The sequence below is a fragment of the Mustelus asterias genome, chromosome 12, assembly GCF_964213995.1.
Source record: "Mustelus asterias chromosome 12, sMusAst1.hap1.1, whole genome shotgun sequence".
Lineage (NCBI taxonomy): Eukaryota > Metazoa > Chordata > Chondrichthyes > Carcharhiniformes > Triakidae > Mustelus > Mustelus asterias.
The window spans coordinates 62,632,075-62,648,187 of NC_135812.1; the positions used below are offsets into that span (position 1 = coordinate 62,632,075).

The 16,113-nt window shown below is 40.5% G+C and overlaps 1 protein-coding gene across 3 annotated transcripts in view; it reads right to left on the minus strand.

The window, feature by feature from the left end:
- mpripb (myosin phosphatase Rho interacting protein b) overlaps positions 1-16,113 on the minus strand; it is a 401,247-nt gene that overhangs the window by 113,047 nt on the left and 272,087 nt on the right. For all 3 annotated transcript variants that reach the window (XM_078225341.1, XM_078225339.1, XM_078225340.1), the window contains exon 9: positions 4,046-4,153. In XM_078225341.1, coding sequence (XP_078081467.1) covers positions 4,046-4,153 — 108 coding nt within the window. The remainder of the gene's footprint in view (positions 1-4,045; positions 4,154-16,113) is intronic.

A 16,113-nucleotide genomic window follows, 5' to 3' on the forward strand; every position in this document is an offset into this window, starting at 1 on the left:
AAATTGTAACATCTGGCATTGGTTAAAAGGAGGTATATTGCAGATTCAATTGCAGCAATAATTATTGTACCAATAACTTTGGTCAATCAGGTAAAGGAAGCGCATTGAAAAAGTTTTAATCTAAAATCATCCCATATTACTATATTGTTGGTCCTTACCATATGTGCAAATATAATTCTCGCTAATCGGTACAAGAAAAAATTTGGAGTACCATGAAAAGAACTCATTGCTGCACAGAATATTAAATTGCACTGGTGATTCTATTTTAGATAAAACAGTAATGCTGCAAGAAGTAATTTTAAAAGGGCCAGGATTATCAGAAACTCTCATCTATACTGCATTCGGTGAATCATACAATTGAATCATAGAACTCCTACAGTGCAGGAGGAGGCAATTCGACCCATTGAGTCTGCACCTACTCTCTGACAGAGCATCTTATCCAGGCCCATCCCCGAAACCCCACACATTTATCCCGTTAATCCCCTTAACGTACACAATTTTGGACACGAAGGGGCAATTTACCATGGCCAATCCACCAAGCCTGCACATCTTTGGACTGTGAGAGGAAACCGGAGTACCCAGAGGAAACCCAAGCAGTCACCCAAGGCTGGAAATGAACCCAGGTCGGTGGCACTGTGAGACAACAGTGCTAACCACTGTGCCGCCCAGTGTCATTTATGGCACAGCATACCACTGGCAAAATCTGTAATAATTGTGGAATCTATGTTCAGTTACGTTTCTTTAAACAAGTCCAGGAAAAACAATGACCTGCACAGAAATCAGGACATCAGTTTGTAGTGCTAATTGATCCATCTGATGCGAAAAGTAACAATGTCATGTTTTTCTATAATACATTTAAGAGTCACAACCTGATTGCTGTCCGTTCAATGATTTTAATAGTATATTGAATAGCATATTGTTCCCATTCGAAAATTGAGTTGCCCTGCTAAGTAGCTGATTGATCTTTACTTCATATTCTCCATACATCGTAGGAATATATCGAAGTAGCACAAATTTAGGAGGGAATGGGTCCCTGCAAAGTAGTAACAGCTGGTATTTATTAGTACTTTTAAAGTGGTAAAATGTCCCAAGCTGCCCAAAGGAGCAGTAAACAAGACTTGGCATCCAATTACAAAAGGGATATTAGAGTAGATGACCAAAAGCTTGGTCCCAGAGGTAGGTTTTAAGGAGCGTCTTTAAGGGAAGAGAGAGAGGGAATTTTAGATCTTACAGTTTCAGCAGCTGAAAACACAGTTGCCAACACTGAATTGATCAAAATTGTTCAAGAGACCAGAATTGGAGCAGCACCGATATTGCAGCTGATTGCTGAGCTGGAGAAGATTACAGAGCTAGGGAACTGCAAGGCAATGGAAGGATTTGAAAACAAGGATCAGAATTTTATCAAAGTGTTGTTTATGATGGGTGAACAGAACATGGTGCAAGTTAGGACAAGGTACCAGAGTTTTCAATGAGTTGAAGTTCATAGAAAGTTGAAGATGGAAGACAAACTAAGAATGTGCTGGAAGTGTCAAATCCAGAGGTGACAAATACATTGAAGAATTTTTTGTAGGGTGAAGGAACTGAGGCAAAGTGGTTATATGCAGTTTGTTGATGGTGCAGTATGTGGCTGGAAGCTCAGCTCATGGGCAGCACTGTGACACACTGGCTAGCACTGCTGCCTCACACTAGGGACATGGATTCAATTCCAGCCTTGGGTGACTGGCTGTGTGGAGTTTGCAGATTCGCCGTGTCTGCGTGGATTTCCTCCAGGTGCCGGATCCGGTTTCTTCCCACTGTTCAAAGATGTGCAAGTTGAGTGGATTTGCCATGTTTAGTGTCTATAGATTAGAGGGATTAGTGGGGTAAATACGTGAGGTTACACGGTAAGTGAGGGTAAGAGTTGGTGTACACTCGATGGGCTGAATGGCCTTCTTTTGCACTGTAGGGATTCTATGATCAAATATACCACCAACGCTGTGAACAGCCTGTTTCAGCCTCAGACGGTGGCAAGGGAGAGGAATGGAGTTGGCAGTGGGAAAAAAAGACTTGATATTTAATGGGAAGGAATTTTCTGTTCATTCTGAATGCTCTTCAAGTAGCCTGACAATTCAAAGAAACTGATGGAGGTGGGGTGGTAGAGAGAGATGCTGATGAGGAGAGCTGGAATCGCCAGCCTACAACTGGAAATTGGTTCTGTGTTTCTGGATGATGTTGCCAAGTGCAGCTTGTAAATGAGAAATAGAAACCATAAAGTCAATTATCAGGACAAATCTGTTTTTTCACTTTTCTTAGACAGTCCTTCGGAATCAAGGATGACTTGCTTCTGCACTAAAAATGAGTTCTCAGGTGACAGAGTCCAACGCATGACCACTGTCACAGGTGGAGCAAGTGGTGGTTGGGGGAGTGGGTGGGTGGGGTTACCATGCACACCTTTCGCTGTCGACGCTTGGCTTCAGCTTGCTCTCGGCAATGAAACTGAGATATTCAGCTCCTTCCCAGATGTTTTTCCTCCACTTCAGGCAGTCTTGGGCCAGGGATTCCTAGGTAGCAGTGGAGATGTTGCACTTTTTCAAGGAGGCCTTGAAGGGTTTCCTCTACCTTCCTGGAGCTCGCTTACTGTGTCAAACCTCTGAGTAGAGTGGTTGTTTCAGGAATTTCTTGGTAGGCATGCAAATAATGTGGCCCATCCAGCAGAGCTGATCAAGTGTGGTCAATGTTTTGATGCTGGCCTGAGTGAGAACACCAACACATTGGTGTGCCTATCCTGCCAATGGATTTGCAGAATCTTGCAGATGCAGTGCTGGTGGTACTTCTCCAGGGTTTTGAGGTGCCTACTGTATGTCAACCTGTCACATGGCAGTTTAACCTAGCTGGATGAGTGTGAAGGTAGAATATGCAACATTGTTGCATTGACAATCAACTGGAGCCAATTCAAAAATACTTATGAAACAGCTGTGGAATGTGTGGACTTAAAATTACATCCAAGGCTTCTTTCTGCATTGGTAGCAGAGTAGATGGAGAGATGGCGGTGTAGTTGTAATGTCATTTGATTAGTAATTCAGAGGCCCAGGCTAATGCTCTGGGGACATGGATTCAAATCTGACCATGGCAGCTGGTGAAACTTGAATTCAGTTAATAAATCTGGGATTATAAATATAGTCTCAGTAATGGTGACCATGAAATTATCAGATAAATACCCATCTGGTTCACTAGTGTCCTTTAGGGAATGAAATCTACCATCCATACCCAGTCTGGACTACATGTGACTGAAGACCCAAGCAATAAGATCGACTCTTTACTATTTTCAAGGGCAATGGGGGGGGGCACACACAACAAATGCAGGCCTTGCCTGTGACACCAACATCCCATGAAAGAATAAAGATTTTACCAATTACTTGGTCAGTTATTACCTCATTCCTTGTTTTCATTAGGAAGGTTAGATATAGAAATGTGTTTTCATTCATCATTGGCTTTTTTTTATTCAAGGGGTTTCTTTCCACAATAAATTTGACCAATCAAGCATGCTAGTATTATATGTAATCTCATGTTGACTTTGTGGAATTGTTTAAAACCCATTGCAATGGTCACTCATGAAACCTTTTCCTCCTGTAGGTGTAAACCTTCTTGCAGGAGTAAGGATTCCCAGACCCTGGCTATCCTCCAGCATCTCATTCACATGCGTCAGAATATTCAAACATGTTGGGATCATAGCCAATCTAGATTTTGTCCTCAGAGATCCGCACATGCACACTTTCCTGAAAGAGGTCAATGGATAGCATGGGACTTTGAATGATTTTTCCACTCTTCAATCCAGGGACACTGTAACCAATTATATAGAATGCCTACAATTACTCAAGCTAACATTACTTAACTTGATGCAGTACATGATTGAAATCAAAGTGCTTTGTGGTCTGCATTGCTCAACTGCTAACTGGATAAACTCTGAGGCATTGAGGAAGTTATAAGTCAGATTTTTGATTGGAATAAATGTGACTATATATAAAAATCATAAACAACTGCAATGCAATGAAGACAACAGTTTTACCGTCATTATGGATTCAGTGGTTCTTCTGTCAAGGGATTTTGCACGTCGAAGAGGAGGTACGGTGGAAGAATGAAAACGCTGCTCTCTGACAGATTCCTTTTTCACTTCCTGAAGGGAGAAATTACAAGTTAAAATGCAACAATCTAGATGCCTATTCATGATATAAAATGTTAAAGTTAAATTATTAGTCACAAGTCAGCTTACATTAACACTGCAATGAAGTTACTATGAAAATCCCCCAGTCGCCACACTCTGGTGCCTATTCAGGTTCACTGAGGGAGAATTCAGCGTGGACAATGCACCTAACCAGCACTTCTTTCGGACAGCTCTTATTAAAATTTCATTATGCCCATTTCTGGTTTTAGCAGTTCCACCCATTTGGATGTATTCAAGCCTGGATTACATACATAGAAGGAATATTCCTCACTCTTCAGAAGAATCTTAGGCTCCATATTCAATTCAGATTTCTATCGACTGCAGGGAAAAGGGAAAGTACAGGAAGCTAGCCAGAAAGATGTTCCCTTAAAATAAAAAATTCACATCCCTGCATTGTTGTTTGGGATAGGTAATTTCCCTTATTTTTCTGCTGCAAAGCCCCACTTTGGACTGCATGTTTTTTTGAGGGAGTGAGTAGCAGGAGAAACTCCAAGTGAGAACCTGGCAATGTAACACAGCCTTCATCCACACAGGAAATAATAATAATCAAAAGTAACCCCGGTGGACAGTTAAGAGCAAACACAACCTATAAAACATTTGGAACTTGCAAAAATGAAACTTCTGACCTTCTAAAATTTAAAAAGTGTTCCTGCCTGCTGCATAACCATCTGGAACAGTATTTAATGGCAGTTGAACTGTCTGAAGGTCACATTAATGAGCACTTTTGGCCTGCTAGCTTTCACAAACCAAACAATTCCTTTAGCTTAATTTAATTACATGCACTTGACGATCACGAAGAAGGGAAATACTAAGAATCATCGAAGTTTCAACCATAAACAGCTTGCTGTATACTTGTGTCTAAGATTAACCTTTTGTAATCTACAGGTCCCATTGTAGTCAAGCATATAAACAAGTTAAACTACCAAATCGGAGTTCAACAGTTTGTAGTAACCCCTTAAAACAACGTTTGGCGTGTAAACTGCATGATATTACTGCTCAATAAGGTCAAAGGTCACCTCATACGGCAGTATATATCTAGGATTACCGACCAATATAACTTATAATTAACTCCAAGAACAGTTGGCGGACTTGTAGAAAATCAGTTTATTTGATAAACTTATGTAGGTGGGGAAGTGACTTAAATTAATAATTGAAGAGTGCATGTGTTTTACAAAAGCAGTCATTGATTGCAAGATATTGTGACTTGATAAGTTTATATCATTCCTTCTAAACATCCTAGCGGACCACACCAAAATGTGCTTCAGGGAAACCTGAAAAAAGTCACACGCAGAGATGGATATTTTTCTTCCCCTTTCAAACTGTGAAGTTCTTCAGTTTCAGAATTTTACTAAATTATCTTTTTCAAAAAAGCAAAGTAGAATTTGAAGAATGTGCATGAGTAAAGTGTTTGTTTTAAGAAGTAGAAAAACCTGAAGAGAGATGAGCTCTTCAAATATTCTTTCCCCCATTATCTGGTGGGAGATGATACATTTTTCTCTATTGTTGCAATTAAAGTTTTCCAGGACAAACCCTGCGCTATTGTGGATTGCAGAGTTGATCACTCAGCTCATGGCAAGGTGCATCTCGAGAGTCAGTTCCAATTGGACTTTTTAAAAAAAAAATCTGGGATGAAAACCCAAAGGTTTCAAACTTGGGAACAAACACGATTGTACCAATACCCAAAAGATAAGTTTATTATCTGCACACCGATCAAAGTGAAGAAGTTGGTCCGAGGAATCGGATGATCTCCTATGGGACTGCATTGAGTCAGCAGACTGGTCAATATTTAAAAATTCAGCAACCAACCTGAACGAGCATGCCATTACAGTAACTGACTTCAATAGTAAGTGTGTAGAAGACTGTGTGCCAAAAAAAGCAAAAGTGTGTGTTTCCCAACTGGAAACCATTAATGAGCAGGGATATCCACTTGCTGAAGTCCAGGTCTGAGGTGTTCAAGTCAGGCGACCCTGACTACAACAAATCCAGATATGATCTACGGAGATCCATCAGAGATGCCAAAAGACAGTACCAGCCCAAACTAGAGTCCCAGGCTAGCCACACAGATTCCCACTGCCGATGGCAAGGACTGCAAGGCATAACAGGCTACAAGATGAAGGCATGTAAAATCGCTGGCACCAATGCACCCCTCCCTGATGAGCTGAACACATTATATGCCCATTTTGAGCAAGAGGTCAGCGAAAGCATGCCTTCCACCCCGGAAGCCTCAGACCAACCTGTTTCCGAGGTCACCATCGCAGATGTCAGAGCAGCTTTCTTGAAAGTCAACTAACAGAAAGTGACTGGCCCAGATGGGGTACCCGGACAAGCACTCAGATCCTGTATGGACCAACTAGCTGGGGCATTCGTGGACATCTTTAACCTCTCTTTACACCAATTTGAAGTCCCTATCTGCTTCAAGAAGACAACCATCATCCTGGTACCAAAGAAAAGCCAGGCAATGTGCCTTAATGACTATCGTCCAGTGGCTCTGACATCCAACATTATGAAGTGCTTCAAAAGATCAGTCATGGCACGAATCAATTCCAGCCTCCCAGATTGCCTGGATTCACTAGTTTGCCTACCGCCGCAACAGAGGCCATCTCCCTGGCTCTACACTCAACCCTGGAAACCCTAGACAACAAAGACACCTATGTCAGACTCCTATTTATTGACAACAGCTCAGCCTTCCACATCGTTATTCCTATAAAACATATCTCCAAATTCCATGGCGTGGGGTTCTGCTCCTCCCTCAGGATCCTAGACTTCCTAACTCACAGACTGCAATCAGTAAGGATAGGCAACAGCACCTCTTCCACAATCATCCTCAACATCGGTGCCCCACGAGGCTGTGTCCTTGGCTCCTTATATACCTGTGACTGTGTGGCTAAATTCCCCTCCAACTTGATTTTTAAGTTGGTTGATGCCACTACCATAGTGAGTCGGATCTCAATGATGAGACAGAGTACAGCAAACAGAGAGAGAATCTGGTGAACTGGTGCAATGGCAATAATCTCTTCCTCAATGTTAACAAAATGAAGGAGATAGTCATCGACTTCAGGAAAGATAGTGGAGGACATGCCCCTGTCTAAATTAATGAAGAGAAAGTAGAAATGGTCGAGAGCTTCAAGTTTCTAGGTGTCCAGATCACCAACAACCTTCCATGTTATAGTTAAGAAAGCCCACCACATCTCTGCTCTGTCGAAGACCGCAAAAAACTACAAAGGGTTGTGAACGAAGCCCAGTCCATCACGCAAACCAGCCTCCCATCCATTGACTCTGTCTACACTTCCGTTGCCTCAGAAAAGCAACCAGCCTAATCAAGGACACCACACATACTCTCTTCTACCTTCCTCCGTCGGGAAAAAGATACAAAAGTCTGAGGACATGTCCCAACCAACTCAAGAACAGCCTTGTCCCTGCTGCCATCAAACCTTTGAATGGACCTACCTTATATTAAGTTGATCTTTCTCTACACCCAAGCTATGTTTAAAAGATGTGCTGGTTAGGTGCAGTGACCCGAACAGGCGCTGGAGTGTGGTGACTAGGGGAATTTCACAGTAATTTCACTGTGTTAATATAAGTCTTACTTGTAACTAATAAATAAACTTTAACTTCATGAATGTAACACTACATTCTGCACTCTCTCCTTTCCTTCTCTATGTATGGTATGCTTTGTATAGCATGCAAGAAACAATACTTTTCACTGAGTACTAATACATGTGACAATAAATCAAATCAAGAAAGTATGTGAAGCCATGGGAAAGGGTGGAGAAAGGATTCATAAGAATAGTCCCAGGGATGAGGAACTTCAGTTATATAGATTGGAGAAGCCAAGACTGTTTTCCCTGGAGAAAAGAATGCCAAGGGGAGATACAATAAGAGGTACTTAAAATCATAAGGGCTCTGGACAGAGTCGATAGGGAGAACCTTTTCCCAACTGTGAAAGGCTCGAGAATGAGGAGGGCCACAGATTCAAAGTAATTGGCAAAAGAAGCAAAAAAGTGATAGTGATCCTAGACCAGACCCCAAAATTTTGGTAAGATCCAGTTAGGGTTAGGAACCAATAATGTATTTTTTAAAGTAGACAAAGTTTACTAAGAGAATAAATCCACAAGATTCCACAAGTTTTGAACAAACAGGAATCAACCACGAGCAGTGCCTCCTTCCTTTTTGGACTAGAAACATTCTAGGAAATTTTCCTGAACACACTAGGATCTCTAGCCTCTCACTGCCCCTTACATTAGCACTATCCCAGTCTATATTCTGATAATAATTCCCCCATTATAAGTACTCTATAGTTCTTGCAACTCTAATTTCCTTGCAAATTTATTATTTTGCATTATTCGCACTTGATGGTGGCTTATATACCACACCAAGCAATGTAACTGAACCTTTTTTTGCTCCTTACCTCCAGCCAAATTGATTCTGCCCTTGACTCCTCTGGGACTTCCTCTTTCTCCAGTACTGCAATACTCTTCTTAATCAATACAACCACCCAGCTGCCTCCTCTTCCTTTCCTGTCGTGTCTGAACACCTTGTATCCAGGAACATTCAACACCCAATCCTGCCCTTCTTTGAGTCGGGTCCCTGTTATAGCCACAACATTGTATTTACGCATGGCAATCTGCACCTTCAACTCTATAACATTGTTTACCACACGCCAAGTCCTCCCATACATGCATAATAACCTGGAGTTAAGACTTGGTTACTTTCTCCTTTAATCTGATCCCACCAATTAACTTGCTATTCCTTATTATAGTGCTATCTATTTCTCCCAGTATTCAGTGCACCTTGGTATTCCACTGATGTTATCACCTGATTTCCATACCCTACCAAGATTTAATTTAAACCCTCCACAATAATACTAGAAAAACACCCCACAAGGAACTCAGTCCCAGGTCCATTTTGGTGCAACCTGCTCAGCCTGTACAAGTCCCATCTCCCTCCGAGCCAGTCCCAATGTTGCAAGAATCTTAGAATCTAAAGCCCTCTCCCTCCTGCATGAACTTTCCAGCCACACAGTCATCTGCTTTATCCTTCTATTTTCGTACTCATCTGTGCATGGCACTAATTCGGAGATTACTACTTTGGATGTCCAGCTTGCTAATTTTGTACCTAGTATCCTAAATTCTGACTGCAGGACCACATCCTTCTTTCTGCCGATGTGATTTGTACCTATCTAGATCACAACTGCTGGCTGTTCACCCAGCATAATCAAGGGCCCCACACATCACTGACATACTCTCTTCTATCTTCTCCCATCAGGAAAAAGATACAGAAGTCTGAAAACACATACAAACTGACTCAAGAACAGCTTCTTCCCTGCTGCCATCAGACTTTTGAATGGTCCTATCACACATTAACCTGATGTTTCTATTAACCCTATCAGTACCTGCAACACTATATTCTGCACCCTCATCTTTTCTTCTCCCATGTGCTTTATGAATGTTTTGTCTGTATAGCGCACAAGAAACAATACTTTTCATTGTATCCCAATACATGTGACAATGATAAATCAATTCAAGATTGGTAACTAAATTTTGGGTCAGAGGTGCAGAGCATACTTTTAAGTATTATTTAAATAAAGTCAATAAAGTACAATAGGGTCAAGAAACCCCACCTATATATTTACTATGGTTCAAACGTTGGGACAAAAATGCATTACAAGTTAGTATTTAAGTCAGAGAGAAAAAAATGCAATGTTAATTAAATACAGATGCATCAAACCCAAGGGCTAGAAACAATATTCTGTTACTTGATGTTTTGACATCAAACGCAGCTACAGACCATATTAACAGTTAGTCTAACTTTGGCCAAGACTATTTACAGCGAAACATTCTAGTAAGAAACATCTTCCATAACTCCGATCCAACGAGTTTCTCTTGTATTCCTACACTTTTGTCTCAGCGGAACAGCGCAACAGTGAAATAAAAGCAAAATACTCTGGACACTGGAAATCTGAATGCAAACAAAGTGCTAAAAGGTTCTGTAGGATTATATTTGACTTGAAACGTTAACTTTGTTTCTCTCTCTCCACAGATTCTGCTTGTCCTGCTAAGTATTTCCAGCACTTTGTTTTTATTAGATATAAATTTAGCTAACAAAGCTGCAACAAAGGCCTACGAGTATAATGTAGAAGCATAGAATGATTCTGCACAGAATGAGGCCAAGTGACCCATTGTGCCTATGCCAGCATTATCCAATTACTCCACCTACTCTACTCTCTACCCATAGCCCTCTTATTTTTATTACAGAGTTCAAGTAGTGCTGAAAAAAAAACCGTGATGCTGTTGAAGTCCCCCACCCCCCCCAGTGTTACTATTGAATCTGCTTCCAACATTATTTAAAGCAGTGCACTCTAGGTTACAATAATGGTGTATGGAAAAATGTTAATTTGTGTCACCTTTGGTTCTTTTAGTCAATCACCATCTCTTTGACGATGAGATGTTTTCACTACTGGGAGAGTCTTGACCTGAGGACAGAGCTACAAGATAAAGCTCATTTAAAACTGAGGTGCGTAGAAATTTCTTCTCATTGAAGGTGGTGAATCTCTGGAATTCTATGCCCCAAAGGGTGGGTTGAGGCTGGATTATTAAAGTATTTGAAGCGGTAGTGGATGAATATCTGATAAATCAAGAAATCGAGGGCTATGGGAAATAGCCCAGAAAAGGGGCTGAGGCCAGCATGGATTAGCCATGATTATATTGAATGGCAGGGCAGGCTTGAAGGGCCTGGTGGCCTACACCTGCTCCTATGACTTGTGTTCTTTTCACTGGGTGTTGATTCAGTGCACATTCAACATGCACACACACTTGCCTCATCACTAGTTAAGAAATACAAAAAGGTGATACCAGGAATGGGCAGGTTGTCTTATCATGAAAGGTTGGGAGGTTAGGTTTGCATCCACCAGTGATTAGAAGAATAAGAGGCAATTTGATCATAATCTTTAAGGTCCTGAGGGTTATTGACGTGGAGATGATGTTTTCTCTTGCCGGACAATCTAGAATTACGGCTCACTATTCAAAAATAAGGGGCTGTTCATTTAAGATAGAGATGAGGAGAAATCTTTTCTCTCAGAGGATCGCGAGTCTCTGGGACTCTCTTCCTCAAAAGACAGTGGAAGCAAAGTCTTTGAATATTTTAAAGCAAATTCTTGATTAACAAAGGGGTGAAAGGCTATCAGGGGAGGCTGCAATGTGGTATTGGTTACATTCAGATTAGCCACAATCTTATGAATCGTGGAGCAGGCTCGAGGGGCCAAGTGGCCTATTCCTGCTCCTAATTCATATGAACATATCGATTCATTGCCCACCCACCATCAATCAAAATAATTCTTCCAGTTAAAAGAATTTCCGTAGAGTATGCACAGCATAAAGTTAACAATTTGTGCAAGAATGCTCAATGCTAGATTCATGATGAAATCGAACATTTCCTCTTAATTTGGTTTTATTGAAGGAATAATGGTTATAGATTGGCCGTTTCAATTTTTCTCACATCCTTTTCTCCTGTAGGCATCAGTTTCTGTTGGGAGTTACGTTTTAGGTCTCAGCTACCCTTAACACTTTAAGCAAATAGCTTTTCCTCATACACAAGTTGAGATGGTAACTACTGACAGTCATTCAACCACACTGGGCGGGCAGCCAAGCTGTCCTCATCTAAAATCTACATCTATGATTTGAGACCAATTATAGCATAGTTTTTTGTAACCCAGTTGAGATCAGCTAACTTACTTAGCTTGGGACTTTTTGCTATCTTCACCTTCTACGCCAGAGAAAGGCTTATAATTTCTACTTTCACATTTGCTCTTTTGCCAGGTTTTGTTGCAGGCTTAATATGACTTCTGAAAATGAATCACTATCATGTTACGCCCAACACACCAAAATACCCTTGCGAATGCAAAACAAAAAAAAACTTGCCACTTGGAGGTCTGTTTAAGATTGGAGCAACTAGGAACTAAGCAACAAATTAACAACATACAAAAGGATGACAGGACAAGGCTGGACACTTAATCAAGCCGGTCATCAGTAATCATAATGCAACTAAATATCATGACCAGACTCAGTAGCAATCCTATAATTACCTAAGACACAAAAAAGACCAAAAATGTCTACGCCAATTGAGGAGGGAATCTTAAATTCCTCTCAACCACAAAGGCAATCAAAACAGGTTCAGGAGAATAATGACTGAGGTATTTTACCCAACATCCTACCGACCTTTTGTACAGTGATATTAGCCATGGCATGAAACTCATCCAGCTCTTTTCTGAACCTATGTACTGAATCTGCACTCACTAAACAAGCTGCAATTTTTTCCAAATGTTGACAATCCTTTGTGTAATGAAAAACTGACATCTAACTTGGTTCTTTAATTACCATTCGTTTATGCATCGGAAGCAGTTCAGAGAAAGGTTCATTTGACTGATACCTGGGATGAGAGGGGGCTAATTCATGGGAAAATGTTGGGCATGTATCCTTTGGAGTTTGGAAGATCGAGAGGTGATTGTACTGAAACACAAGATCCTAAGGGGACTTGGCAGGGTGGATGCTGAAAAGATCTTTCCTCCTGTAGGAGAGACTACAGCTAGGTGGACACTTAAAAAATAAGGGCTGTTTAAGAAAGAGATAAGAAGAATGCATCTCTCCTAGGACATGAATCTTTGGAACTCTTTTTCCCAGAGAATGGTGGAGGCAGGGTCAACTAATATTTTTAAGACAGAGGGAGATAGATTCTTGACTGATAATTTTCACAGTAACTTCACTGCAATAAAAAATAATAAGGGAGTCAAAGGTTATCGGGCGTAAGTGGAACGAGGAGTTGAGGCAACGATCAGATCAACCATGAACTTATTGAATGGTGGAGCAGACATGAGGGATCAAGAGAGCTACTCCTGCTCCTAATTTGCATGTTCGTATACAAGTATTCTCCTGCAATTACCTTCTGACAAAACTGCAAGAAGACTTCAAAGGGCTTTAGAAAAAGCACATTATAAATACAATGAAGGAAAACAAAAAAATCTGCACTTTAATTAAAAGAGCAGCATATTAAACTTGAGCTGAATAGTCATTAAAAACCAGTGCTTCCCTTTTATCACCGTCTGCTTTTAAATCACTTTAAATTCTGACTTCACAATCAGAATGCACACTCTCTATACAGTAGGTTCCTCAGCCTCTCTTTGTAAATCCTTATCCAGCCAGTCAGGTTCAGTAATGGAAGTGTCATTAATACAGAATGATTACAGCATGGGAAACTATTTGGCTCACTGAGTTCTTAGAAATCTTAGAAACCCTACAGCACAGAAAGAGGCCATTCGGCCCATCGAGTCTGCACTGACCACAATCCCACCCAGGCCCTACCCCATATCCCTACATATTTACCCACTAATCCCTCTAACCTACGCATCCCAGGACACTAAGGGCAATTTCAGCATGGCCAATCAACCTAACCCACACATCTGTGGACTGTGGGAGGAAACTGGAGCACCCAGAGGAAACCCACGCAGACACGAGGATAATGTGCAAACTCCACACAGACAGTAACCCAAGCCGAGAGGAGCTGTGAAGCAGCAGTGCTAGCCACTGTGCTACCGTGCCGCCATTTAATAAACCAGTTAATAAACCAGTTAATGCTGGTTTTGCAAGAGAAACATAGCTAACCCCAGTCCCATTATTTCCTCATTGCCCTGCAAGTTTTCTCTCTCTGGATAATTATCCAATTTCCTTTTGAAAGCCGTGATTCAATCTGCCTCCACTATGTTCTGTCTTCACCTTCTGTAATGTGACCACACATTATATTAAAAGAAGTCCCTTCTTCACATTGCCTTTGGTTCTTTTGCCATTTACCTTGTGATAATACTGTGCTTTTAAGAAATGTGTGTGTCATGTCTCTCGTGCAGGATTTTTGTTAGGATGAGTTCTGTTGACCGGTGCCTCTCTGTCTGTAACCGGCAGCCTATATGTCGATTCTGCAGAAGCCTCATTGATATTAATTGCTATAGATTTAATATCTATAAATCTGGATTAATGCAGTTGTTATTTTAGTGTTTTCCCCTGGGTTTTTTATCCCCCACAGTATGTTTCCTGTTGATTGACAGGAAAATCATTTGCCTGGGTGAGTAAAAGTTATGCTAATGTTTTTTGTTAAATAAAGTTTGTTTTAATAAAAGCTTCCCAGTGGGTCAATCGAATCATACCTGGAGCAAAACACCATATGCTCGCCCCAATGCCAAAATCAAAAAAATCTGGGGTCTAGGCTAACACATAATATACGGTGGAGTTTCTGATCTGGTCCCTAACAACCTAAATTGGTGTCTGGTTCTTGATACCTCCACTAACAGGAAAAAGTTTCACCCTACTGTTCAGATTCATGATTATTACCACCTCTATCAAATCTCCTCTTAATTGTCTCCTCTTTAAGAAAAATAGGCCCAATTTCTAATCTATCCGTGGAACTGAAGACCCTCATCCCAGAAACCATTCATGTAAATCTTCTCTGCACCCTCTTTAATGCCTTCACATTCTTCCTAAAGTGCGAGGTCCCGGATTGGACACAATATTTGAGGCTGAACCAGTATTTTACAAAGGTTTGAGACAATTTCCTTGCTTATGTATTCTATGCCTCTGTTTTATAAAGGCAATAGTATTATTGGCCTTTTTACCCACTTCTCAAACCATCCTGCCACCTTCAACAACTAGAGCACATTTACCTTGGGTCCATCAGCTCCTTTATCTGCTTTAGAACATTAGCCATATTTTCTCCCCTTTTTCTTCCTACTAAACTGTGATCACTTCACACTTTTCGGCATTAAGTTTCACCAATTTCACCAGCTTGTTTATGCCCTCTTGAAGTCTATCATTATCCTCTTCACGCTTCATAATGCTCCCAAGGCTTGCAACATATGCAGATTTTGAAATTGCAATCTAAATTGCAATTTCAATTGTACATCTAAATTTAGGTGATTAATATAGATCAAGAAAATCAGCGGTTCTAGTACTGACCCCTGGGAACTCCATTGTAAACTGTCCTTCAGTCCAAAAAGAAACACTCATTATTACTTCTTGTTTATTACTACTGTCTGATATTATTTGTAAATAAAGCACTGCTATGGAAATTGGGTCAATCTGTAACTGAACAAAAGTTTAGAGTTGCAACATATGTAAATACTGCCCTCAGAAATAGACAATAGTCCTTGTGAAGTTGCAACTGCAGGTTTCCACAAACCTTTTTATGAAAGATGATTACAAGTCTTTCTTTAAATGGAGGCTTAGATTGAATAATGCCTATGACAACATCATCATATTATCTATTATACTGCTAACTACATGCGGTCATAGCAAGCTTTGAATTGACTGTTAGCATTGTTATCACACAAAAACTTGACACATGTACCAAATTACTTCCTCCATTATTATAACTGAATAATTAATCCATTTACCAAAAAAGTTAAACATTTTCACTGCAACATTTGTCATCTTCAGGCCATTTTTTAACAATACTTTATCACCTAGACATATTTCTTTTCCAGTAAAACTAGCAGAAAATGCAGTCACTAGATTGGGACTGATGGCTTTTGAAAATCCATCAATGAAAAATCGTGAATATGAAATGCAAATGCTTTGAGACATTAATGCACCATTATACAGATCAGAGCAAATAACAGGCCCGGGTCTCACCCACACTTGAAAATGTAACTGCTTTGTCTTTTTTCCCCTTATTCTACACTTAGTTTAGCCCAGTTCAACCCAACAATGAAGTGACACCACACCCAACTTCATATCATAAAAATCTAGGATAAATCAATTAAACGTAACAGAATACAATATGCTGAATGCAAGTGAAAGGCTAATTTATTCCTAGTGCTACAGTTGCATATTTTTATCAATTGCAATTCAGATTTAAATATTTCACCGTTTTGA